This window comes from Aquarana catesbeiana, linkage group LG06 (genome assembly GCF_042186555.1).
Source record: "Aquarana catesbeiana isolate 2022-GZ linkage group LG06, ASM4218655v1, whole genome shotgun sequence".
In the NCBI taxonomy this organism is placed as follows: Eukaryota; Metazoa; Chordata; class Amphibia; order Anura; family Ranidae; genus Aquarana; species Aquarana catesbeiana.
The window spans coordinates 374,416,156-374,442,321 of NC_133329.1; the positions used below are offsets into that span (position 1 = coordinate 374,416,156).

Consider the following 26,166-nt stretch of genomic DNA (forward strand, 5'->3'; position numbering starts at 1 on the left):
TTTCCTAAAACTCCCATTCCTGTATCCTTAACACTACCCTTCTTTTTATTCCTAATAGTAATATTCTCTGTAACTCGTATACTTAACCTGTCCATTTCCCTTACACTGACCTTCCCCTTATACCTAATTCTAACGTTCCCTATAACCCCAACACTATCCCTCCTTTCTAATCCTTCCTATAACAATAGCTCTCCCTGTAACCCTAAGGCACCTTTCACACTGATGGACCGATTGGGTCCGCCTGTCAGTTTTTCAGGCGGACCCGACCGAACCATCCATAGCTCTCTATGGAGCGGCGGGTCTCAGTGGACCTGTGCCTGCTGACACCCGCCGGCATCCAATCCGATCCTGTCCGCTAAAAACAGACGTATCGGGATCCGTTCCCCATCCGATCGGATGACAGTCGGATGGAAACTAACAGGCAATCCGTTTCCTTCCGACCACCCCATAGAGAGTGTCAGTGTCTGCTCTGCATAGCGGAATGGACACGGACCTGTCATCTGCCTGTTCAGCGGAGAGATCCCCTGCTGAGCAGGCAGATCCGCTTGATGGAGTTGGCCCCATCTGAAAGGGGCCTAACACTCCTCTTCCTGGAATACCCCTAACACTAAGGGGTAGATTTACTAAAGGCAAATAGACTATGCGGTTTGCAAAGTGCAGTAGCCCTCTGCAAGCGCCGTTGCTCCAGAGCTCAGTAAATGAGGTTCACTTTGCAAAGAGTACCCAATCACATACAAGGAAAATGAAAAAAAAAACTGCATTTTTGCTTGCATTTGATTGGATGATGGAGGTCAGCAGACTTTCTGCTCATTTACTAAGCTCTGGAGCAACCGAACTTGCAGAGGGCATCAGCATTTTTCAAATTGCAGTCAATTTGCCATTAGTAAATCAAGTTTTTTTTTCTCAAATCCTGAACTTCTCTTTTAAATTATAAAAATTCTCAAAGCAAATTAATATTTTGCAGTTCATGCCTCCAAAAATTGGATCTCTGGTATATTTTACAAAAGATAATTTTGTAAATATTATGTATTCCGTTTTATTCATTGAAAACTCACCTCCGCACACACTCCTCTTGAAACTTCCATTCATATGCACTTGTGCTCCAGACGCAAGTTCAAGATTACTTATTATCACGTAACAGTGGCATTAGAAGTACATTGCCCTGTGCCAATAGTACCAGGAGCGCTTGCAATGGCTTGTTTTCATCTCGGGAAGCAGCAACATAGATGGGAGGTGCTGTCAATCATGTTCCTCTTTAGGTGGATGTTTAAACGATTCCCGCTGTGCACACCAAAGCTGTACGCACCGGTGACGCATGATTGTAGCACTGTGTATAAACGAGCCCCCCCGGGTGACAATGCTGGTCCTAGGCCTTTAGAAAGAAGTAAGAAGAGATGGAATTGTATACGAGGACAGGACACCACTGATAGTTTGCTGGAGTGCAAACTAAGTAGACACGTGCAATTTGTTTCATTCCGAATTAGTTTTTTAACAAACTTCAACAAATTCGTTAATTCAGAAATATCCAAATTAACGAAAACCCGTTTAAGAAACTTTTCAGAATTAAATTTGAATATTCAAAAATTCATAGAATTTGAAAAAAATTGTAAATTCGGAAATTCGATAATCCAAAAACTCGTAGATTCGAAAATCTGAAATAATAACGAACTAATAATAACTTAACTATTACTAACTAATACATTTCGGTAAAACCTTGGTTTGAGAGCGTTTTGCAAGACAAGCAAAATTTGTATAGGTATTGGAATTTCCTTTCAAATGTGGCTGTTAGTGAACGTAACGAATACGAATTAATCCAAAGTTACGAATTATCCGAAATAACGAATGCTGCATCTAAACAAATGGAACGGAAGGAATTAATAATAAATAATAATAATAAAAAGTTTTTTTATTTATATTATTGTTAGTTATTATTATTAATTCATTCTGTTCCATTTGTTTAGATGGGGAATTCATTATTTTGGAAAATTAGTAACTTTGCATAAATTTGCATTTGCATAGACTGTGTACTCTGCAAGGGCAGTTGCTCCTGAGCTTAGTAAATGGGGTAAAGCTTCACTTTGCATAGAATACCCAATCACATGCAAGCAAAATTTAAAAAAATGCATTTTTGCTTGCATATGATTGGATGATGGAAGTCAGCAGAGCTTCTGCTTATTTACTAAGCTCTTGAGCAACTGCAGTTTTCAAAGTGCACAGTCTCTTTGCCTTTAGTAAATCAACCCCATAGTGTCCCATTCGGCAGATTTCTCTTCACTGCCTGCTTCTTTGGAGACATGGCAGGAAATTTCCAAAAAGTGAGGTACAACCCTTGAAAACTGTCCCTACACTAAAAAAACAGCATTTTTGCTTGCACATGATTGGATGATGAAAATCAGCAGAATCTCTGCTTATTTACTAAGCTCTGGTGCAACTACAGTCTATTTGTCTTTAGTAAATCAACCCCATAGGCTAACATGGAGTTGCTTCTACAGGCTGAAGGAAAAAGCGGCAAACGCCTGTATAAGCAGCATTTTTATGCCCAGTGTGTGCGAGGCCTTAGACCTCATGCACACTGAAGCTGATAAACGGAGGTTTTTGGGAGTTTGGGCGTTTTTTAACAGCCCCTAAGCTCCCCTATATGCTATCCTATGTGTCCATACACACATGGACTTTTATTGAAGTTTATCAGCAGAGGAGTTTATGGGCTGTTGACTGAACGCCCTAAAATCGCGTTCAAGAGCAGTTCTTCTGACCACAAAAAATACAGAAAAGCGTGCATAAACGCTCATAAACGCGCTTTAATCAGCGTTTTTTACATTGCAGAGCTGAATGTAAGCTGGGTGTAATAAAAGAAAAACACCCAAAAAACGCTGACGCTGAAAATCGTGTGTAAACGCATTTAAAAAACGATGTTAAAAGTGTGTTTTTAAAGCAGCATTTTCCTGCCGGCAATCCGACGTCCAGAAAGACTTTTTTGAATGTCCTGTGTGCATGGAGCCTTATTAACCACTCCTGGACAACCATCGCTATACGGCAGTACTTTGAAGAGGTATATCGTTGTTATGGCATCAACTAGCTGCCATAACTCCGGTATCCTCTTCTTCGCCGGGCGGTCCACTTCAAGATATAAGTGGTCTCTGCGGCGGATTCCCAGTGAGAACACTTTTATCGGCGGCGGGGGAGGGACCCCCTTCCGCCCCGCTCCGGTGCCCTCGGCTGCTTTTTTTTTTTTTAAATGACAATTTTTTATTTTTTTTGCATTTTAGTGTAAATATGAGATCAGAAGTCTTTTTGACCCCAGATCTCATATTTAAGAGGTCTTGTCATGCTTTTTTTCTATTACAAGGGATGTTTACTTTCCTTGTAATAGGAATAAAATTGATTTTTTTTTTTTAAAGAACAGTGTAAAAATAAAAAATAAAAGGTAAAATAAATAAGTAAAAAAAAAAAAAAATTTTCTAAACACGCCCTGTCCCGCCGAGCTTGCGTGCAGAAGTGAACGCATACGTGAGTAGCGTCCGCATATGAAAACGGTGTTCAAACCACACATGTGAGATATCGCCTTGATTGCTAGAGTGAGAGCAAAAATTCTAGCCCTAGACCTCCTCTGTAAGTTAAAACATGCAAGAATGTAGAATTTTTTAAACGTCGCCTATGGAGATTTTTAAGGATAAAAGTTTGTCGCCATTCCACAAGCGGGCGCAATTTTGAAGCATGACATGTTGGGTATCAATTTACTCAGTGTAACATTATCTTTCACAATATAAAAAAAAATTGGGCTAACTTTACTGTTGTCTTATTTTTTAATTCAAAAAAGTGTATTTTTTTCGCTTGTAAGACCACTGCGCAAATACGGTGTGACAGAAAGTATTGCAATGACCGCCATTTCATTCTCTAGGGTGTTAGAAAAAAATGTATAATGTTTGGGGGTTCTAAGTGATTTTCTAGTAAAAAAAAAACAGTTTTTAACTTGTAAACAACAAATCTCAGAAAGAGGCTCGGTCCTTAAGTGGTTAAATAAAAATGTAGCATTTACATACACTTCAATGTCTGTCGTAACTGTTTCAAATGTTGTAACTTTTTTTATTTTCGGCTTAGCAATCCTGTGTGTATAACATCATATCACGCTTTCATCATCTTCTCAACAATGCCATGTGCAATAAATAGATCACAGCTTCAATACAAACAAAAAAAAACCTTTACAAAGGGCCAACGGCAGCTTTTCACTATAGTCCAGAACACTAAATAACAAAACATAAAGGTGATTTATTTCCAGAAAAGCTCACAAAAAATGGCAAGTATTTAAGGTGCTTAATTTGCCCTTCATTTCCATTTTATGGCATTGCCCCGAGTGACCGTATGAGGTCCCCTTTGTGCTTTCGGAGGTCACACACTTTTTAAAACCTGAGAACAGCCCCCCCTCCCCCCCTTTCATCCCTTGACACCCTCCCCTCCTTCTTTTTTTTTTTTCTTCTTTTTTTTAAACTTCAGGTGGTTAATAAAAAGTTTAAAAAGCATTGACAGAGTAAATTCTCTCTCTAACACATTGAAGGCACTTCAGTCCGGGGGACACCTGTACTGTATTTACTGGGCCCATTATGTGTCGCTATAAAAAGTGAGCTCTTTACAGCTGCCGAAATTAGCATAATTAAATCCGCATCAATACCAGCTCCCTCTATCTCCTCCTCTCTCTTGTGATGCAGATAACTCCATTTGTCTAAGGTGACTGCCACAAAAAGGAACTTTCTATGAGTGGAAGATTTAGGTGAAAGCATAATAAATAGGATTTGTGTATTGTCCCGGGGTTCACCTTAAACCCAGGACAAGTGATTAGTGGCTGCCGTAATCCTTAAGGAGGTAGAACTGCCTTTACCATGTCAATGGCTGTGTGTAAAGCTTTTAGTACGAGGCTCAGCATGATGCCCGGGAGATGTGCATTTTATAACAGCCTTCTGATTCAGAATTCCTTCTTTTTTATCCCAGCTAAAGGGGTGAACGAGGGGCTGGTGTACCCACAGATGTAAAACGATCTTCACCCTATCTGAGCCAGGATTGGGAGGTAGGATTGAGAAACTATTGTGGGCACTGGGTGATATTTTTTCTTGCCAAATTGTTGGCACCAGGAATATCCACTTGCTTACCAGGCCTTTTTCTTGTTGTAAAAAAAAAAAAATCAGTATTTTTTGCTAGAAAATTACGTAGAAACCCCAAACATTATATATTTCTTAGCGGAGATCCTAGAGAATAAAATGACCGTCGTTGCAATTTTTTATGTCATGTATGTTTTTGTGCAGTGGTTTTTGAAACGCGTGTTAAAAAGAAAAAACATAATATATACCCCAATTGTTTTGTATAAAATAAAGGTGATGTTACACCGAGTAAATAGAGACCTAACATGTCATGCTTTAAAAATTGCGCGCACTTGTGGACTGGCACAAAACTATGATACTTAAAAATCTGCATAGGAGATAGCTTTAAAAATCTCTTCAGATTACCAGTTTAGAGTTACAGAGGAGGTCTAGTGCAAGAATTATTGCTCTCGCTGTTCACAGTGATACCTCACATGTGTGGTGTGAACGCCGTTTACATATGTGGGTGTGACCTACGTATGCGTTCACCACTGCGCGCGAGCACGCGGGGTCAGGGGCGCTTTAAAATATTTTTTTTATTACCATTTTTTACATTTTTGCACTGCCCCTTTAAAACGTTTTTTTTTTAGTACTTTATTGCTATCGCAAAGAATGTAAACATTCTTTGTGATAACAATACAGCACGACAGGTCCTCCTTAAAGTGGAGGGCCACCCTAAAATAAAAAATAGCATAAAGAATTGTAAAAAAATAAAAAAAAAAAAACATTTGAAAAAAAAAAAATTAATAACTTACCTGAAACCCTTGTTGCTAGGCAGTCTTTCTAATCTGCCTCTTCCTACTCCGTGGCGCTTCCTCCTCTTCAGTGAGTGGCCTTGTTGCCTTCTGGGAACTGTGTGTGTCCCAGGAAACAACGGGGCCATTCACAAAGCGCCGCGCGACTCGCGCATGTGCAGTAGGAAACAGGCAGTGAAGCCGCAAGGCTCCACTGCCTGTTTCCCTTCGTTAAGATGGAGGCGGTGGCGGCCGATCCGATGGACGGATTGGCTTTGGGGGGGGGCGACATCACAGGCTCGCTGGACAGGTAAGTGTCCTTATTAAAAGTCAACAGCTACAGTGTTTGTAGCTGCTGACTCTAAAAAATATATATATAGCGGTCGGAACCCCCCTTTAAAGACCCCAAATCTCTTCTCTAGCGGTAAAAGCAAAAGATCAAAGAAAATTTTTTTTTTGATCTTTTGCTTTTATCACTTACCTACTGGGCACTTTTACCCCCTTCCTGCCCAGGCCAATTTTCAGCGCTGTCTCATTTGAATGACAATTACTCGGTCATGCAACACTTTACCCAAAATAAAATTTTATCATTCTTTTCACACACATAGAGCTTTCTTTTGGTGGTATTTAATTACCACTGAGTTTTTCTTTTGCAAAAAGACCAACAATTTTGAAAAAAAACTAACATTTTTCATAGTTTTTCTCCTTCACTGATGTGCACTGATGAGGCTGCACTCATAGGTGGCAGTGATGTGCACTGATAGGCGGCACTGATATGCAGCATTGATAGGCACTGGTAGGTGGCAATGATGGGCACTGATATGCAGCACTGAGAGGTGACACTGATGAGGAGGCACTGATGGGCCCTGATTGGCAGCACTGGTGGACACTGTTGAGACTGCACTGATAATCAGGACACTCATAATCATTGTCCTGATTATCAGTGCAAATATCCCTTTAACAGAAGCCGGTTATTGGCTCTCCTCACGCTGGTAGCGTGAGGAAAGGAGTGCCAATAACCAGCCTTTGTTTGCATTGTATATCGGTACCCCCGTAGGGGCTGCGGAATGTAGTATTTCCACCTGTCACCCTGCCCAGCCCAGCCCAGCATTCACTTCCAGACACTCCAAGACACTGAACAAGTCCATCAGCTTTGTTCTTGTATTTTATTGAGGGATTAGAACTTGGATGGGGATAAGGGATTCATGCGATTCCCAGAAAATGATTCTTGCAGGGTATGGGACAATTCAGATTTTCTCGTTCTGCACAACACTTTCTGCAGACTATGTCTCCTTCTCCCTCCAGCACATTCTTCAGGCTCAGCTAGCACATGGTTAGGCCTAACTCTGGTCTCAGCCAGGCCTTAGCAAAGTTCCTTATTACAGGCAGGGACGCGTTAGTGGCGGCTCCCTCCAAGGCCTCGACAGCCTAATACTCCATCTCCAGTTCTTCCATCCGAACAACTCCTCCCCAGCTGGGCTGACTATAGGTATTTAAGGAGGCCTGCCCCCCAGCCAATCCAGGTTGGGGATTGGTCAGGGCTCCTTAGAACACCCCCAGCCTGCTCCACCTCTCTTCCCCACCTTTCTTCTAGAAGCCTCTAGAAACAGAAGGGAGGTAACCGAAGGATGAAACAAGCTGTGAGTCAGCAGCCTACTCTAAGCCAGTCCCAGCCACAGATCAGCTAGGCCTGCCTAAATTTACCTGCACTGACAAAAATCTCAACTCTAGCACCTACCTAAGTAGAGGGTGCCACAATTGTGACCAGCTGTCATTGGACACAGCTGATCATGTGGTAAAGAGCCACTCTGATTGGACCGAAGGACTCAGCGATCACAGAGCGCACCACCCGCGTTCCGCAGGGGAAGCAGGATCATGGGAGGGCGTCATATGACAGCCTCTTGGCAAAGTAAGCCTGCGCTGTAGCCATCATTCGCCTATAGTGCGGGCGGGAAGTAGTTAAAAAAAAATGTCCCTGTTTACATGTGGCCGGAACCGGAAGTGATGACACTCCGGTCCTCCTAGGCCATGGAGATGAGTGAAGGCCATCTTTCCTACGCTCATCTCTTTGCCTAGCCGCCGCCAGCACCGGATGGGTTCCCGGGCTCCAATGGAACATGCTGTTTTACTTTCTGCCATGGCCGCAAAGCACAGCATCGCACCTGTGGCATGTGTAGAGTCCTGAGTGGCTGCATGTCAATGTTCAGGTTGGCGACCAGGGTAGTGGGGGGGGGGGGTGGCAAATAAAGGTGAGACTGTGGTTCAACCACCTTTGTGCTGCTTTTGCCTTTCTATTGCCTGGAATGAGGAGAAAAGCAGTTATGACACAAATGCCCGTGTCCTTTAACCACTTAAGGACCAGCTTCGTTTTGAGATTTTGGTGTTTACATGTTTAAAACAGGTTTTTTTGCTAGAAAATTAATTAGAACCCCCAAACATTATATATTGTTTTTTTTCTAACACCATAGAGAATAAAATGGTGGTCATTGCAATACTTTTTTTTTCACACCGTATTTGCGTATTTGTCTTACAAGCGCTCTTTTTTTGGAAAAAATTCACTTTTTTGAATAAAAAAATAAGACATCAGTAAAATTAGCCCAATTTTTTTTATATTGTGAAATATAATGTTACGCCGAGTAAATTGATACCCAACATGTAATACTTCAAAATTGCGCTCAATCGTGGAATGGCGAAAAACTTTTCCCCTTAAAAATCTCTATAGGCGACGTTTAAAAAATTGTACAGGTTGCATGTTTTAAGTTACAGAGGAGGTCTAAAGTTAGAATTATTGCTCTCAGTCTACCAATCGCGGCGATACCTCACATGTGTGGTTTTAACACCGTTTTCATATGCGGGCGCTACTCACGTATGCGGTTGCTTCTGCGCGCGAGCTCGTCGGGACGGGGCGCGTTTAAAAAAAAAAATGTTATTATTATTATTTAGTTTACCTTTTATTTTTTATTTTTACACTGTTTAAAAAAAAAAAATGTCACTTTTATTCCTATTATTCCTATTACAAGGAATGTAAACATCCCTTGTAATAGAAAAAAGCATGACAGGACCTCTTAAGTATGAGATCTGTGGTCAAAAAGACCCCAAAAAATGCAATAAAAAAAAAATACATTTGTAATTAAAAAACAAAATAATTTAAATAAAATGGCCCTTTAGGAGCTGTGGGTGCCCAGCAATTGTATGGAGACGGGTGAGGGCCATCTTCCCCTCACTCGTCTCCATACCTGACAGGAGACAGGACACGAGCCATCGGCAGCGGCGGAGGGCACCGGATCGTGACGGGAGGGATGGGGGGGGCCCTCTCCCGCCACCGATAAAAGTGATCTTGCAGTGAATCCGCTGCAGAGACCACTTTTATCTTGTAGCGGACCGCCCGCTGAAGACGAGGATACCGGGGTTATGGCAGCTAGCTGCTGCCATAACAACGATATCCTCCTTCAAACAGCTGCCATAAAACTGCGGCGGGCGGTCCGTAAGTGGTTAAAAGGTTTATTTTTTAACATAAAAAACATTAAAAAACATATCACCAGGCTGATGTCAGACGGTGATCTTGTAGCTGTGATAAATCGCTGGTATAAATCACTAATGCCAGCAATTACCTGTAATTTATAGCAACAATTTAATCACTAGAATTTCTGATATTTTCTCACTAAGAAGCAATGTTGTTTCTGCTACTTTTCTTGTACTACACCATTGGATTGGTCCTTCAGTGATTTGTAACTAAGCCAACTGATTTGCAGCTGAGCCATAGAAGTGAATGAAGAGTCATTTCTAGATTGTAAGCTCTAACGAGCAGGGCCCTCTGATCCCTCCTGTATTGTAATTGTACTGTCTGTCCTCATGTTGTAAAGCGCTGCGCAAACTGTTGGCGCTATATAAATCCTGTATAATAATGTTAATAATAATAATTGTTGTTGGCGATCTTATCAATGGCACTTACTAAGGCTCAAGCACTGAAAAATTTAAAAGCGATTCTATAGAAAATAACTATGATCTTCTTAGGGTCCTTTCACACGGGACGGATCCGAGATGATCCGCCACGTGAACATCCACTTGCTCAGCGGAGATCGCTCCGTGGATCCCCGCTGAGCAGGCAGATGACAGGTCCGTTGCTGCACACTGTGCAGCGACAGACCTGTCACAGTGCCGCTCTCCTCTATGGGGGATCGGATGACGACGGACCGTAGAGTCCGTTGTCACCCGATCCGATCCGAAAACGGATGGAAAAGTAGGTTTTTCCTCCGTTACACTTTTTTGGATCGGAGCGGGCCGGATGTCAGCGGACATGTCACCGCTGACATCCGACGCTCCATAGAGGTCTATGGAGGGTCCGTTCAGGTCCGCCTAAAAAACTGACAGGTGGACCTGAACGGATCGTTCATGTGAAAGAGGCCTTAGTGTGTAATTGCTTAAAAAAAAAGACAGGGGGGGAGGGTTTACTGTAAATGACTTGCACATCTGATAGCCTAAGGGTCCATGTACAGTAGGCGGATGAAAAAATACAAGAAAAGGCAGCTTAAAAATGCTCGTAGTGGCACATATTGCACAAGACTTTGGGAGTTTATTGCCATTTGCCATTTATAAGTGTTTCTTTTTTTCCCCCAAAACGTTCCCCTCTGTTAATTTTTCACTATAATCAATGTACACTTGAAAATGCCAAATGCTGCGTTTACACACGTTCATGAGCGCTCGGGCATTTTCTTGAGCAAAAACTACTCTTCAGAATGTGACTTTGGAGGGCTTTTCTTTTCTGTCTCTAAACTCCCCTGCCAATAAATTCCTGAAAATGCCTATAGTGTGCATTGACACATAGGTCAACATAGACGGGGAGTTTAGAGGAAAAGAAAAAAAAAAGCCAAAGCACCTGTAGAAGCAGCAATGTGCATGAGCCTTAACCCCTTTGCACCTAAGGGTAAAACAAATGTTAATGCCTAAGCACAATTTTTCAACTTTGACCTGTGTTTAGTAAAAATATCATCACAACTACTTTGTGCATTCAGGTGGATTATGCCGTGTTTTTTTTTCAGGACAAATTGCCATATCACATTCACAAATCACAAATTGCCATATCACAAATGTGTATGTTAGTTTTTGTTTGTACCCGTAGTACAGCCCAAAAAAAATTAGATTTTTTTTAATCCTACCTAAAACTAACTGACACTGGTACTTTTTTTTTTTTTTTTTTTTTAATCAGATCATTCTTTATTATTACTTTTTCATACAATATACAAAAACATCACAGACAACATACACCTAACATACAACACCAGCACAAAATAAGATGGGGTGAAAAAAACAAAACAAGCCTCTTAAAAGCACCCCCCCCCTCTCTCCCGCCACATTATATATCCAAAATGTCTGTCCATCTTCTCCATATCTTTTCAAAGTTCCCTGGGCAGCCTCTGTGTAAAAATATATACTTTTCCTTAACTAATGTTTCCCTTATTTGTATCTTCCATTCCGCTATTGTAGGTGGGCTTGATGATATCCACTTTTGCGCTATGGGCTTACGAAATAAGATCCTAGTTAATGATATCCTGTATTCCCCCGAGACACTGGTACTAATTAAAAAAAAAACCCTGTCCAAAATAAAAATACTGACCCTGACCTTTGGTCCAGACCTTTGACCCTGACTTACTAACGATCGGGACCTTGAACTCCTGTTTCTGGGTCACCTGATCGTTGTGATACCCTTTGATTGGCTACCATAGTGATTTCTGACCTTGGCCCAAACACTAACCCTGGCACTGACCTAGATCAAACCTTGATCTAGGTTTATTTTTTTTTTTTTTTTTTTCATATGCTTTTTTTTCTCTGCAAGGGGAGAGAGAGATATGATGTATCTCTCTCCTCCATTCACCGAGAAAGAAATCGCTATGGTAGCCAATCAAAGGGTATCACAACGATCAGGTGACCCAGAAACAGGAGTTCCAGGTCCCGATCGTTAGTACATTTTTGAAACTTTCTGTTATAAAAGATATCCAATAAAAACATTTTAAAAATCAGATTTCTTCACACATTTAGGCCAAAATGTATTCTGCTACATGTCCTTGGTAAAAAAAAAAAAAACCCCAATAAGTGTATATGGATTGGTTTGTGTGAAAGTTATAGCATCTACAAACTAGATATATATTGGAATCTTTACTTATATTTTTTTTTTTTACTAGTAATGGCGGTGATCAGTAATAGTACGGCGAGCAATCTGACACTAACTGACACTCAATTGGAACTAGCTAACTGCCACTGCCATCTCCAGTGACATTGATAGAGTGATCAGTGCTAATACTATACACTGTCACTGTACTAATGACACTGGCTGGAAAGGGGTTAACATCTGAGGCAATTAAAGGGTTAAATATGTGCCTATGTGTACTACTGTCTACTATGTGGTGCTTTTACTAAGAGATGTGCCATTTTTTTATTCCCTGCTTTGTTGGTAAACAAAAACCAGCACATCGCCACTGTCAGAAGTGACCTTCAGTGTGCAGCTCCCCCCCCAGCCCCCCTTAATACTTACCTAAGCCCGATCTCCATCCAGCCATGTGCACGACGAAGAAATTTGTTTTGTTTAGTTCCGTTATTCTAGTTATTTTGTTTCTTTACATTCATATTCGTAATTAATCCCATGTATTTTATCGAATTTTCTTCAAATTTACTGATTATTTTTCGTTTTGAAACGTTTGAATCGATGAATTTCGAATCGGACAAATCAAAAATGATAGATTTATTTCAATTCTAGTGCGCCAGCCGAAATGTTTCCATTTAAAAAGTGCCTTTTGATTACAATGACTCTTTAACCACTTTAAGGCCAGCTGCCGGAGTTGTACTGCGGCAGGTTGGCTCTCCTGGGCGAATCGCCTTTATTGTACGTCGGCTCGCGCAGGCGCAGTTGTGGGCGGTAACGTGCCCGCAGGTCAGGGGGACCCGATGTCCACCGGCGACTCGCGATCGCCTAGTACTGAGGCAGAATGGGCATCTGCCTTTGTAAACAGATTTGTCTGACAGATGACATGACAGAGATCTACTCTTCCCAGGCATCGGGAACGGTGATCTCTGTCATGTCCCAGTTAACCCCTTCCCTGCCAGTGTCATTTTTACATTGATCAGTGCATTTCTATAGCACTGATCAATGTAATAATGCCACTGGTCCCCAAAAAGTGTAATTTGGGGTCTGATTTGTCAGCCGCAATGTCGCAGTCCCGCTAAAAATCGCAGATCGCCACCATTACTAGTAAAAACAAAAAAAAAATTATAGCCCCTAAAGCTATCCCATAGTTTGTAGACGCGATAACTTTTGCGCAAACCAATTAATATATGCCTATTGCAATTTTTTTTTACAAAAATATGTCGAAGAATATATATCGGCCTAAACTGATGAAAAAATTTGTTTGTTTAAAAAAATTTGGGGGATATTTATTATAGCAAAAAGTAAAATATATTGTTTTTTTTTTTTCAAAATTGTCACCCTTTTTTTGTTTATAGCGCAAAAAAATAAAAACCGCAGAGGTGATCAAATACCACCAAGAGAAAGCTCTATTTGTGGGAAAAAGGATGTCAACTGTATTTGGGTGCAAAGTCGCACGACCGCGCAATTGTCAGTTAAAGCGATGCAGTGCCGTATCACAAAAAATTACCTAGTCATTAAGGGGGCAAATCCTTCTTGTCCTTAACTAGTTAAATCATCTGTGGCTAAACTTAACCGCTTCAGCCCCGGACCATTTAGCTCACCAAAAACCAGAGCACTTTTTGCGATTCGGCACTGCGTCGCTTTAACTGGCAATTGTGTGGTCGTGCGACGTGGCTCCCAAACAAAATTGGTGTCCTTTTTTTCCCACAAATAGAGCTTTCTTTTGGTGGTATTTGATCACCTGTGCAGTTTTTATTTTTTGCACGATAAACAAGAAAATATCGACAATTTTGAAAAAAACGCATTATTTTTTACTTTTTACTATAATAAATATCCCCTCAAAAAATAAAAAAAAAGATTTTTTTCCCTCAGTTTAGTGTATTCTTCTACATATTTTTGGTAAAAAAAAAATTCAGTGTATTCTTCTACATATTTTTGGTAAAAAAAAATTCGCAATAAGCGTATATTGATTGGTTTGCGCAAAAGTTATCGCGTATACAAAATAGGGGATAGATTTATGGCATTTTTATTAATAATTTTTTTTTTTACTAGCAATGGCGGCAATCAGCGATTTTTATTGTGACTGCGACATTATGGCGGACACGGACAATTTTGACACAATTTTGGGACCATTGTCATTAATACAACGATCAGTGTGATTAAAAATGCATTGATTACTGTAAAAATGTCACTGGCAGTGAAGGGGTTAACACTAGGGGGCAGTGAAGGGGTTAATGTGTGTCCTAGTTTGTGTTCTAACTGAAGGGGGATGGGGACTGTTCAGGGAAACTAACAGATCGCTGTTCATACTCTGTATGATCTGTCAGTTCTCTGCTCAGAGAACCGGTAACTGTGTGTTTACACACACAGTTCCGGATTCTCTGCGTGCCCCGAGCGATCGCGGGCGCCCGGCGGTGATCGAGACCGCCGGGCACTCGCATTGGCTCGGGGAGCGCCCCCTAGTGGCCACAGGGCAAAGTGACCTTACATAACGTCGTTTCGCCCAGCCGCGCCATTCTGCTGCAGTACAACTGCGGCGGCTGGTCGGCATGTGGTTAAACAGCATTATTTTGAAATGGTTCTCTAATAACACACACAGTCTTTGAATTCAGAAATATGTTTACAGTTTGAATTCAAGTGGAATTCGATGTAAAATTTGATGCGAATTTCAGAAATTCGTACGAATTTTATTTAGTTATTCGGAGCATTCGGTAAACTTTATTTATGCTGTAATTCGGGTATTCAGATATATCCAAATCTCCCAATAACGAAAAATTCATCGGAATATTTATTCAGAATGTCTATGCATGAGATCCGAGGCTCTCCTGGTTCTCTCCCTTCTGATTGGCTGAGATGCAGCAGCAAGAGCTCTCGCTGCTGTCAATCATAGCCAGTGAGACGGGAGCGGACGGCGGGGCTGAGCCCTGCTATCTTTGTCTTATGGATGCAGAGAGCCGGCTCAGGAGCGAGCACGCATGAGGGGAGAGGCTCAGAGTGCCGACGAGGGACCAGAGAAGTGGAGAATTGGGGCTGCTCTGTGCAAAACCATTACACAGAGCAGGTAAATATAACATGTTTGTTATTTTTTTGTAAGTAAAAAATATTCCTTTACAATCACTTTAACATTCTCTTTACAAGTACAATTCTAGATACATTTAAACACTCGTGATTAAACTATCGTATAGGCCATAAAAATAATATTATTTGTAATCTTACCTATCTGTATATCTTAAGATCATTGCAAGAGACACTTAAGATTTTTATCAGATTGCCGTGAAAATAATCTGGCGTTTCAAACCTCTTTTTTTATCCCTTCTCTTTTTCTTCTCCCCTTGTTCTTTATTTACACAGAGGGAAACCCTACTGACCCCAGATAACAACACAAGTGCTGCGAAGGCAGGACAAGGAGAATTCCTTCAGATGAGAGCTGACACTGAGGATCGGGGGTTAATTTCTGGAACAGGGAAATTTGCATACAAATGAAAAATGATGGAATTTCTCTTCTAAATTTTCAATGTCATCAGCATCAAACAGCGCTCTGCTTCCCTTGCTGTTTGAAGCGTATTCATTACTGGGAAAAGAAAGGGGCACCTTGTTTTGTATTAATCACAATTGCAGGTCAATGGCTTAATTTACCAAATTCTGTCTGAAGTGCCACTCATGGCGAGCTTTGTGCTGGGAAGACGGCTGATTCCAACAGGTGTCACATTCATGCTGCATGGTGCCGATGTGACGATAAGATGGGGGGAAGGTGTCTGCGTTACCACCAAAGAATTCGAAAAGGTGGGGTGGTGGTGGACATAGCCCTCAAAGGGACTCTGGGAAAGAAATGCCTTGAAAAGACACTGGCATAATATATGACGTTTAACCACTTCAATGCCGGACACTTTTACCCCCTCCTGCCCAGACCAAAAATAGAGCTTTCTTTGGTGGTATTTAATCACCACTGGTTTTTATCTTTTGCTAAATAAATGAAAAAAGACTGCAAAGTTTGAAAAACAAATTGTCTTTGTGTATATATATATATATATATATATATATATATATATATATATATATGCAATATCTCACAAAAGTGAGTACACCCCTCACATTTTTGTAAATATTTTATTATATCTTTTCATGTGACAACACTGAAGAAATGACACTTTGCTACAATGTAAAGTAGTGAGTGTACAGCTTGTATAACAGTCCAAATTTGCTGTCCCCTCAAAATAACTCAACACACAGTCATTAATGTCTAAACCGCTGGAAACAAAAGTGAGTACACCCCTAAGTGAAAATGTCCAAATTGGGCCCAATTAGCCATTTTCTCTCCCCGGTGTCATGTGACTCGTTAGTGTTACAAGGTCTCAGGTGTGAATGGGGAGCAGGTGTCTTAAATTTAGTGTTATCGTTCTCACTCTCTCATACTGGTCACTGGAAGTTCAGCACCTCATGGCAATGAACTCTGAAGATCTGAACAAAAGAACTGTTGCTCTACATAAAGATGGCCTAGACTATAAGAAGATTGCCAAGACCCTGAAACTGAGCTGCAGCACGGTGGCCAAGACCATACAGCGGTTTAACAGGACAGGTTCCACTCAGAACAATCCTCGCCATGGTCGACCAAAGAAGTTGAGTGCACGTGCTCAGCGTCATATCCAGAGGTTGTCTTTTGGAAATAGACGTATGAGTGCTGCCAGCATTGGTGCAGAGGTTGAAGGAGTGGGGGGTCAGCCTGTCAGTGCTCAGACCGTATGCTGCACACTGCATCAAATTGGTCTGCATGGCTCTCATCCCAGAAGGAAGCCTCTTCTAAAGATGATGCACAAGAAAGCCTGCAAACAGTTTGCTGAAGACAAGCAGACTAAGGACATGGATTACTGGGACCATGTCCTGTGGTCTGATGAGACCAAGATAAACGTATTTTGTTCAGATGGTGTCAAGCGTGTGTGGCGGCAACCAGGTGAGGAGTACAAAGACAAGTGTGTCTTGCATAGTCAAGGATGGTGGTGGGAGTGTAATGGTCTGGGGCTGCATGAGTGCTGCCAGCACTCAGTTCATTAAGGGAACCATGAATGCTAACTAGGATTGTGACATACTGAAGCAGAGCATGATCCCCTCCCTTGGGAGACTGGGCCGCAGAGCAATGACCCCAAACACACCTCCAAGACGACCACTGCCTTGCAAAAGAAGCTGGGGGTAAAGGTGATGGACTGACCAAGCATGTCTCCAGACCTAAACCCTATTGAGCATCTGTGGGGCATCCTCAAATGGAAGGTGGAGGAGCACAAGGTCTCTAACATCCACCAGCTCCGTGATGTCGTCATGGAAAAGTGGAAGAGGACTCCAGTGGTAACCTGTGAAGCTCTGGTGAACTCCATGCCCAAGAGGGTTAAGACAGTGCTGGAAAATAATGGTGGCCACACAAAATATTGACACTTTGGGCCCAATTTGGACATTTTCACTTGTGTACTCACTTTTGTTTCCAGCGGTTTAGACATTAATGGCTGTGTGATGAGTTATTTTGAGGGGACAGCAAATTTACACTGTTACACAAGCTGTACACTCACTACTTTACATTGTAGCAAAGTGTAATTTCTTCAGTGTTGTCACATGAAAAGGTATAATAAGATATTTACAAAAATGTGAGGGATGTACTCACTTTTGTGAGATACTGTGTGTGTATATATATATATATATATATATATATATATATATATATATATATATTTATATTTTTATATATATATATATATATATACACATATGCACACACACACAAATATATATATATATGGCTGCAATATAACAAAGAGTGAAACTTTTAAGGGGATCTGAATACTTTCCGTCCCCACTATTATATATATATATATAATTGTGCAAATAAATAATTGTTCTTTATAAATTTAGCTCAAGATGTATTCTGCTACATTTCTTTGGTGAAAATAACCCAAATCACTGCTTATTATTTAGTCTGTGTGAAAGTTATAGAGTCCACAAACTATGGTATATATCTGAAAATTGATCAATCCTGATGGACTGATGGCCTATCTCATTTCTTGAGGCATGATGAATAAAAATGCAGTGTTTTATTGGAACATCATTAAAAGGGAAAATCTCTTTAAAATACTGCATTTTTGGCTGTATATACAGATGTAATCCAACATACAATTTACAATGTAACACATGATGGCACATAGATGTTGTAGTCCTCTAAAGCCTCGTACACACGGATCGGATTTTCTGATGGGAAATATGTGATGACAGGCTGTTGGCGGAAAATCCGACCGTTTGTACACTCTATTGGACAATTGTTGTCGAATTTTCCGCGGACAAATGTTGGATGGCAGGTTTTGACATTTTCCGCAGACAAATGTGTGTTGTCGGATTTTCCGAACATGTGTACACAAGTCTGTCGGACAAAAGTCCAAAGTACAAACACACATGCTCGGAAGCAAGGATGAGCTAGAAGCGGTCGGTCTTGTAAACTAGCGTTCGTAATGCAGAATTAACATTCGTGACGCGGCAAATTATGAAATCTCCAAATGCAGCGCACAATTCTCTTCTTTAATGGGATAATAATAAAGCTGGCAATACTGATGGCGTTATTGCAAACACATTTTCAAAGGCTTTTTTTTTCTAGTGATATCAAGAATAATATTATTATGCTTTTTTTTTTTTTTCTGGGCAAGTTACCACAACACCATTATCCCGGAGTTTTTAAGCTCAAAGATACAACTATGTTGGTGTCCCCTGTCAATTTTACATTGTACTTTTTTGAATGTAACTGCCTACTCCCAAACTGTCATTTGAAGTAAAACACAATTTTTTTATTGTGCATTAAAAAAAGAAAACAAAATAAAATTAGACATGCTATCTGCCAATAGAGCTTAACCAAAAAGTGCATTCTATGCATCCAAAAATATAGAAAATATACCAAATCAAATCCTTATTCAACCAAAAAAATAATATCAAAGCAATAACTCCAAGGCCAATAATAAATAACATGTTGTCTCCTCCGATTCCGCAACATGTCTGGTTGACGAACGGCCGTTCAGAAACTAAATGAAAAGCGCAAAATGAAAAGTGCGGAATGAAAAGTGCGGAATGAAAAGCGCTAATCAACACTCACCAAACTTCTACTAACACGAAATTAGCAGAAGGAGCCCAAATGTTGGCGCTAAAGAGCTGAAAAACAACGCAGTACGTCACTATGTTCGTATTTGTTGGACGACAATTCCTTGCCGTTTGTATGCAAGACAAGTTTGGGCCAACACCCTTCGGACAAAAGTCCATGGTTTTGTTGGCCAACAATCTGATCGTGTGTACGAGGCTTAAGTCCCACTACCATTGGTCTTTGAATATACAGAAGATTACACTGAGTGAGAGAAAGATACTCAATATGTTTCAAAAAAGTACTTTTCTCATACACGTTATAAGGGACTGTGGATAGTAACAGCATCGTAATTATACTCACATAGCGCTGGAATGTCAACTTATTATCCAGCCAGTCTAAAATGGCTTAAAAAGTAGGTGTATTATTGCCACTTTAACCCAATTGTATCACCGCCATCGCCAGTCATTCAAGCCAGGATTAGAGTTGGGCCAAACAAAAAATTTTTGTTGAAAAAGATGTCTAGCGAGACAGCAGCAGCACCCCACAATGCCGGCTATCTAGATCAGGACTACACAGCGAGCCTTCCCTTGTGACTAGACATTTTAACCCTTACCATGTGAGTTAATTCTTATCTTCATTTTTTATCGAAAATAAATTCATCATTAATAATTTTATAATACTGCACTCTCATGAGCGCCGCTGTTCTCCACACTATATATCTACAGAGCTGCTTCCTCTTCCACAGCTGGCTGCACCACTAGAGTGCTATATACATCTTTAACCCATCAAACTTGTTCCTAACCCATTTAAGCCCCAACCACTGAATTTTATTATCATAATCACCTTTACCTATAGTTTTGTTTCCCACCCATCCGTCGCTCTCCAAGTGCCACTATACTCCCCCCTCTCTTCTCGTTAACTATGAAGCTTTAGTGCTGCTGCTAGAGATTGACTAGTTGCCATCTCACTGCCCATTATCATCAATTACCCGTTTTTGTTTTTTTTTAAAAACCCCACTTTTTTTTATTCAGCTTGAACAGGAGGCCACTTTACCTTCATAGTTCATGCTGCATATATCATATCTAAAATGGATCTTATTTCTGATCTAGAGTCAGCAAGGCATGAGATTTTGGATAACCTATACATGTTATTTCCTGACCATTTTTTTTCACCCTCATGTACCATAGCAAATGCTAATTTCAGGAAAATTTGTGCCACATTCTGGAAAATTGAAGATACTGTAATAGATATCAATCACCAATGGTGGGATAAATTCTTCTTACAGAAATATTTTCAAACCAAAATTACACCCAGAGGCCTTAGAATTAAATACAAGTGTGCCTTCCTCACACCCCGATTACAGAAAGAATGGGAACACATTTCCGAATTTTGTTCCCAAAAATTGATAAACCTCATTATCTATATTGACCACTTCCTTCAACCTCTAGCCCAACAACTACCAGCATATATCCGAGACAGCATCCATCTTCTTGATACCCTAAAGATCTATCCCTGGGAAAATACCTACTTGTGGGTTTCTCTCAATGTGGCATCTCTGTACACCTCCATTCCTCATGAAGTCGGTCTCCAAGCAGTGGAACCCTTTCTCTACCAAGACCCACACATCTGCATGAAACAAGCCCTATTCATCAGAGATGTCACCCTTTTTTGCCTCACTCATAATTATTTACAGTTTGATGCCAAGTTCTATATACAGACCCAAGGCACGGCCATGGGAGAAAATTTTGCCCCTAGCTATGCCAACCTGGCGATGGGATTTTGGGAGGACTACTCCATCTGGAAGGATAACCCCTATGCCAAGAATATCGTTTACTACGGACGATACATCGATGACATATTCATCATTTGGAATGGATCAAGATGGTAGAATCCTTTGTCTCATACTGCAACTCCAACCAGCTTGGCCTATCCTTCACACATGTCTGTGACCCAGACAGATTAGCCTTTCTGGACCTTGAGCTATGCCACACAGAAACTTCAATTTATGCCATGAACTACACCAAACCCACATCGGGCAACTCCTATCTCCATTTTCGGAGCTGCCATCATCCAAGATGGACAGCCAACAAACCAAAGAGCCAATTTTGTAGACTTCAACATAACTGCACGCGCAAGGAGGAATACATTCTTCAGGGTACCCTTTTTAAACAAAATTTTGAGGAAAAGGGATATCCCCCTAAGCTGGTAGATGAGGTTTACAACACAATACCATACCCAACATAGGAGAATGGAACACATTTTCAAACAACATTGGAGCATACTCCAAGAATATCCCCATTTACAGTACAATCATTCATTCCGGACAAGCCCAAAATTTCCTACAGATGAGCTTGCAACATTAAGAGCAAAATTGCTCCAAGCAAACTAAAAAATGCAAAACCACCTATACGACCCACCCATACCTTCTTGTCCATCAAGGGCATGTACCAGTGCCGCAAATACAACTTCCTTACCTGTAAACATGTCCAGCATGATCAAAAAGAATTTATGACCAAGGGCAAGACCTACATCTTTAATGATTTTACTAACTGCTCCACTGAATTCGCTATCTATTGTCTTGACTGCCCCTGTCACCTACTTTATGTAGCCAGAACTATTAGAACTGTCAGAAAGAGATTTGGTGAACACAGACGGTCAGTCGAAGATGGCACTGACAAACGTAGTGTTGTCAGACATTTTCTAGAATTTCACCATCAACAATCCACAGGCCTTCAAGTTTGGGTGTTGGAAACCATCTCCAAGAGCCTTCCGAAATCTGAACGGTTCCAGCGCCTTTGCGCAAGAGAAACTTTTTGGATATACACTCTGGGAAGTATGGCACCAGGAGGCCTCAACGAGGATCACTCTGTCTTATAATCCATTACTCTGCATAAAGTCATCTAGAGCCTAATCCACTGGCCTATCTAATAATCATTTTCATAATTTCCATTATCTTCACACATATTCACACTATTTACATCTACATTCATACATATAATGTTTTTTTTTTATCTCTCTATATACACATGTGTACACATATATGTATACATGTGTGTGCATCCAAAATTCTCTATATGGAATTTTCCCACTTTCAATAGAGCCTTTATGGCCACCCACCAAATCTGCACGACCCTAATCAATGTGTGCTGTACTTATCCCCTTTTTTGGCTCATGTATTACCAATATCCACCATTAGAGGGCCAGCCCCATATCCATCATTCAAGTAGTTCCAGTCCCCTCTAAACCAAATATCTCTTTCCCACCATTCCATATAACCTTGCTTACTCTTTTGAAATAGAATATTCATTCTTAAATCCATTTTTTATTCCCAGTATCCATGTACACCACACATCCCCCTATGCCTTTTTCACTGCACTAAAAATGTTACCTCCTGACCACCGTAGCAGCTCGCAAAGGACACTGGGTAATATAGTTCCTCCCTCCTCCATATCACAATATAAATACTGCTTCATTCCATCATGATGCTATCACAGCCTGAAGAAGGAGCATGCATGCGCCAAACGCGCGCCTGCTGGCACTGTGCCCCACATGCAGTGACGTCACAGCCGATGGGGAGATGACCGCCAGCTTCACTCGGAGCCTTGGAGACCCCTGCAGCTAGCGAGACAGCAGCAGCACCCCACACCGCCGGCTATCTGGATCAGGACTACACAGCAAGCTTCCCCTTGTGACTAGCCATTTTAACCCTTAGCCTGTGAGTTAATTCATATTTTAATTTTTTATCTTAATAAATTCATCATTAATCATTTTAATATACTGCACTCAGATGAGCGCCGCTATTCACCACATTATATATCTACAGAGCTGCTTCCTCTTCCACAGCTGGCTGCACCTCTAGAGCGCTATATACATCTTTAACCTATCAAACTTGTTCCTAACCCATTCAAGCCTGAACTGAACTTTCCAGGGTCCAAGCTACCCCCAACCACTGGATTTTATTATCATAATCACCTTTACCTATAGTTTTGTTTCCCACCCATCCATCTCTTTCCAAGCGCCACTATACTCCCCCCTCTCTTCTCAATAAAACTATGTTACAGACCGGAATTGGAAAACTAATAACTACTGTGTTAATGCTAGTAACAGTCTGCATGTGATCTTTTAATTTGCTCATAGTTCCACCTTAAAAAACAAAACTTTTGAAAGACTGTCGCCTCTCATTAAACCTAGCAGGAGATGCCCTGGTGGGAGCTGACCAGACGCGATCTCCGCAACATGTTTGATACAAGTAGAACACAGAAAAAACTGACATATAGCTTTCTAATCTTCCAGGCCGAGTTTGCCGTTTAGCTCAGCTATGATTTATCCCTGTTTATAGTCAGTTTCAATGTTAATAAGTCATACAAGCCTGTATTCCTGATAAGTGAGCAAGAAAAAAAAAAAAAAGATTAAAATCACGTCTTGCAAACTGTGGTGGATAGAGCACAGTCTTAATTAGCGATATCATGCAATATTTTTAGCCGAGGTCCCCGAGTGACGGTGGCGTTTGACTACGCAGTCGACTGGAAGTTGATTTGATTCCAGAGTGTAGACAAAATTCGAACTTCAAAGAAAAGCGTTCTATCTCCCAATTCCAGCTCCTGAGTGCTCTGGAAGTGTAATATAGATGGGCTTAGCATTCCCCGCTGAGAAAAGGGCAATTTGACACTGAATCTGCTATTAAAGCACCATAAAAACACTGACTTTAGATAACTGCTCAATATCATAGCAAATATTCCCCATGAAATTAATAAAGTATGTTGGGTGACTTTTATTTCACATGAAATGTGTTTTTTATGTGCATTTTTAGAACCGAACGTAACGCGCCCGCTGTCTGTCTAGCGTGGCAGACTTGGGATAAAGTCGGATTTTATACAACGTGTTCCTATGCTACTTTTAATCGAGGGAAATATTTTCAGGACGATCGCTTTACTATGGGGTCGTGGAGCAATTCCTAATCATGTCAAAGGAACAATACAAGCAAATGTGCCAATTTTGCTAAAAAGCAGGTCAGGAAGCCAATCTTATCAGCTGAATGACTCCAATTTTTATCCTAGCATTCACCTTATGCACCCAGCTGTCCTGCTAGATAAATCCCTATACTGACCAAATGACCAGTATCGTCATCATGTAAAAGGCCCTGAACCTGCAAGCCGGTGTGTTTATTGGTCCAACCATCGCCCTCACTCTGAGCCTTGCCCACACATATTGGAGTATAAGTGGGGAATGCATATTATATGGTAAGAGAATGTAGTCCAGCTAAAAAGCCTATGGATGAGACCTACTCTACCCATGTGGGGACCCCGAGAAAGCACTCGCTAGTGCCTCCAAAAGGTGGGCTGAGGCTGCCGTACAGCGCAAGACTGGCATTTAAAGCAGCACTCTATTTAAAAGTGATGCTTCTACAAAGTATATATAATTTACTCCTTGTAATTTGTGGCCCAACTTCTATACTCTTACATTGTTCACTCCAAATATCAGTTCCTCGTTATACGCTATGCACTATGGATAACTATCACAGTCAGGTTTGAAGACCAGTACCTATAGCAGTAGAAAGGCTCCAACTGACCAGCTAGAAGTACAGAAGCAGGTCACCTTGGCAATGACACAGGCTCACACGACATGCAGGTTCTAAGCACTAGCCGCTGTGTGCATGTCAGAAACCATTAAATCAGGCCGAGACAGAAGTACAGTTAAATCACACTTGTTTAATAATAAAAGTAAAAAGAACAAACGTAGTCAAAACATAGCCAAAGTTCAGTAACCGGAATGGATAGTCAGCCAAGCCAGAAGTCAGGGATCAATGTAGTGGAACAGCAAGCAGGATCTGGAGCCAGAAGGGATGTCAGCAAAGCAAGTCTTGAACAGGATCGCAAGAGATAGTTTCTGTGATTTTGACCAAGGCGAAGTCAGAAATCCACTGGGCTGAACAGCTTAAGTAGGCAGGAGTGACGAGCAGGATATCATCAACAGCTGAGTACCAGTGGAGAGATAGGAGCTGGCAATTAGCCGACAGCTGAGCGGCCAGCTCTGAGAAGGAAGGGATGAGCCCAGCCTTGACAGTTCGCCAGAGCTCCTGATGGTGGAGATGGGTTTTGCTGCGTGTTAGTACCAGGTCATGGTCCTCCAGATCACCCCACCAGGAGGGGAGCAAGTCGGGGTCGAGTAGCAAATATAGCAGGTAGGGATCAAGCAGAAGCATTTTACTTGAATACTAGGAAGCTGTACTCTTTGACATAATCCATGCTTACTATTCTCCCGAGGCCTCAGTCCATGTTCCCTGACTGCTAGGTCTGTAGGACACCTCATGTCGTGATTTTGGCTCCAATATTGCGATTTCGATCACAAGGGAAGGAGCCTAAGCACAAAAGATCTTTTACTACCAGGGCCTTCATCATTTTTGCCATATCACCGCTTCCTGACTGGCTGGCTAATTATGCAAACTTGATAACAGTAGCGATTAGCAAAATAGGCTCCTCCAAATAGCTTCACTGCATGTTCAACATTTGTGGTGTATCTTCTCTAACTTTTATGTCCCCTTCTTTAGCCCTGGTGGTACGACACACATCCATTGCACCCCTTTAAGTGTGTCCTTAAGTAACTTCAGACCAGACCAAGTTAAATAATAAACATTCTTTACTGTGGTTGTTGAAAAGTAAGAAATAAACATTTCACACAATATCTTCAATATACATTCCTGTATATGTTCTGTAAGTGCCCCATAGCTGTTCTCCTGGTGCCCCTGAACACCCATGATGTAGTCATACCTTATAAAGTCCTTATGTCCCAAACTCCGTTTAGCAGTGGCATAAAATCAATATTGCTGGAATCCCGACTGGGTTTCCATAAGGGGCGGTAAAGTACAAAAAATAGTTCAGCTCCTCAGCAGCATTCTGTTCCTTAATGTGGTTGTAAACGATAACCTTGTAAAACAACCCATTCAGGTTAAAATAGAAATGAAAGGCAAAACATTTTTGTATAGATATATAAAAAACATAAATACATTCTTTGCTTTTTTTTTTTATAAATGATCACATTCCTTCTGTTCTCAGCTGCATAAAA

General features: G+C 41.1%; 1 protein-coding gene across 3 annotated transcripts in view; it reads left to right on the plus strand.

Moving 5' to 3' along the window:
* Positions 1 to 15,931, plus strand: part of GTDC1 (glycosyltransferase like domain containing 1) — a 465,360-nt gene extending 449,429 nt beyond the window's left edge. For all 3 annotated transcript variants that reach the window (XM_073634225.1, XM_073634224.1, XM_073634226.1), the window contains exon 10: positions 15,354 to 15,931. In XM_073634225.1, coding sequence (XP_073490326.1) covers positions 15,354 to 15,485 — 132 coding nt within the window. In that variant the 3' untranslated portion in view covers positions 15,486 to 15,931. The remainder of the gene's footprint in view (positions 1 to 15,353) is intronic.
* Positions 15,932 to 26,166: the final 10,235 nt, after the last annotated feature.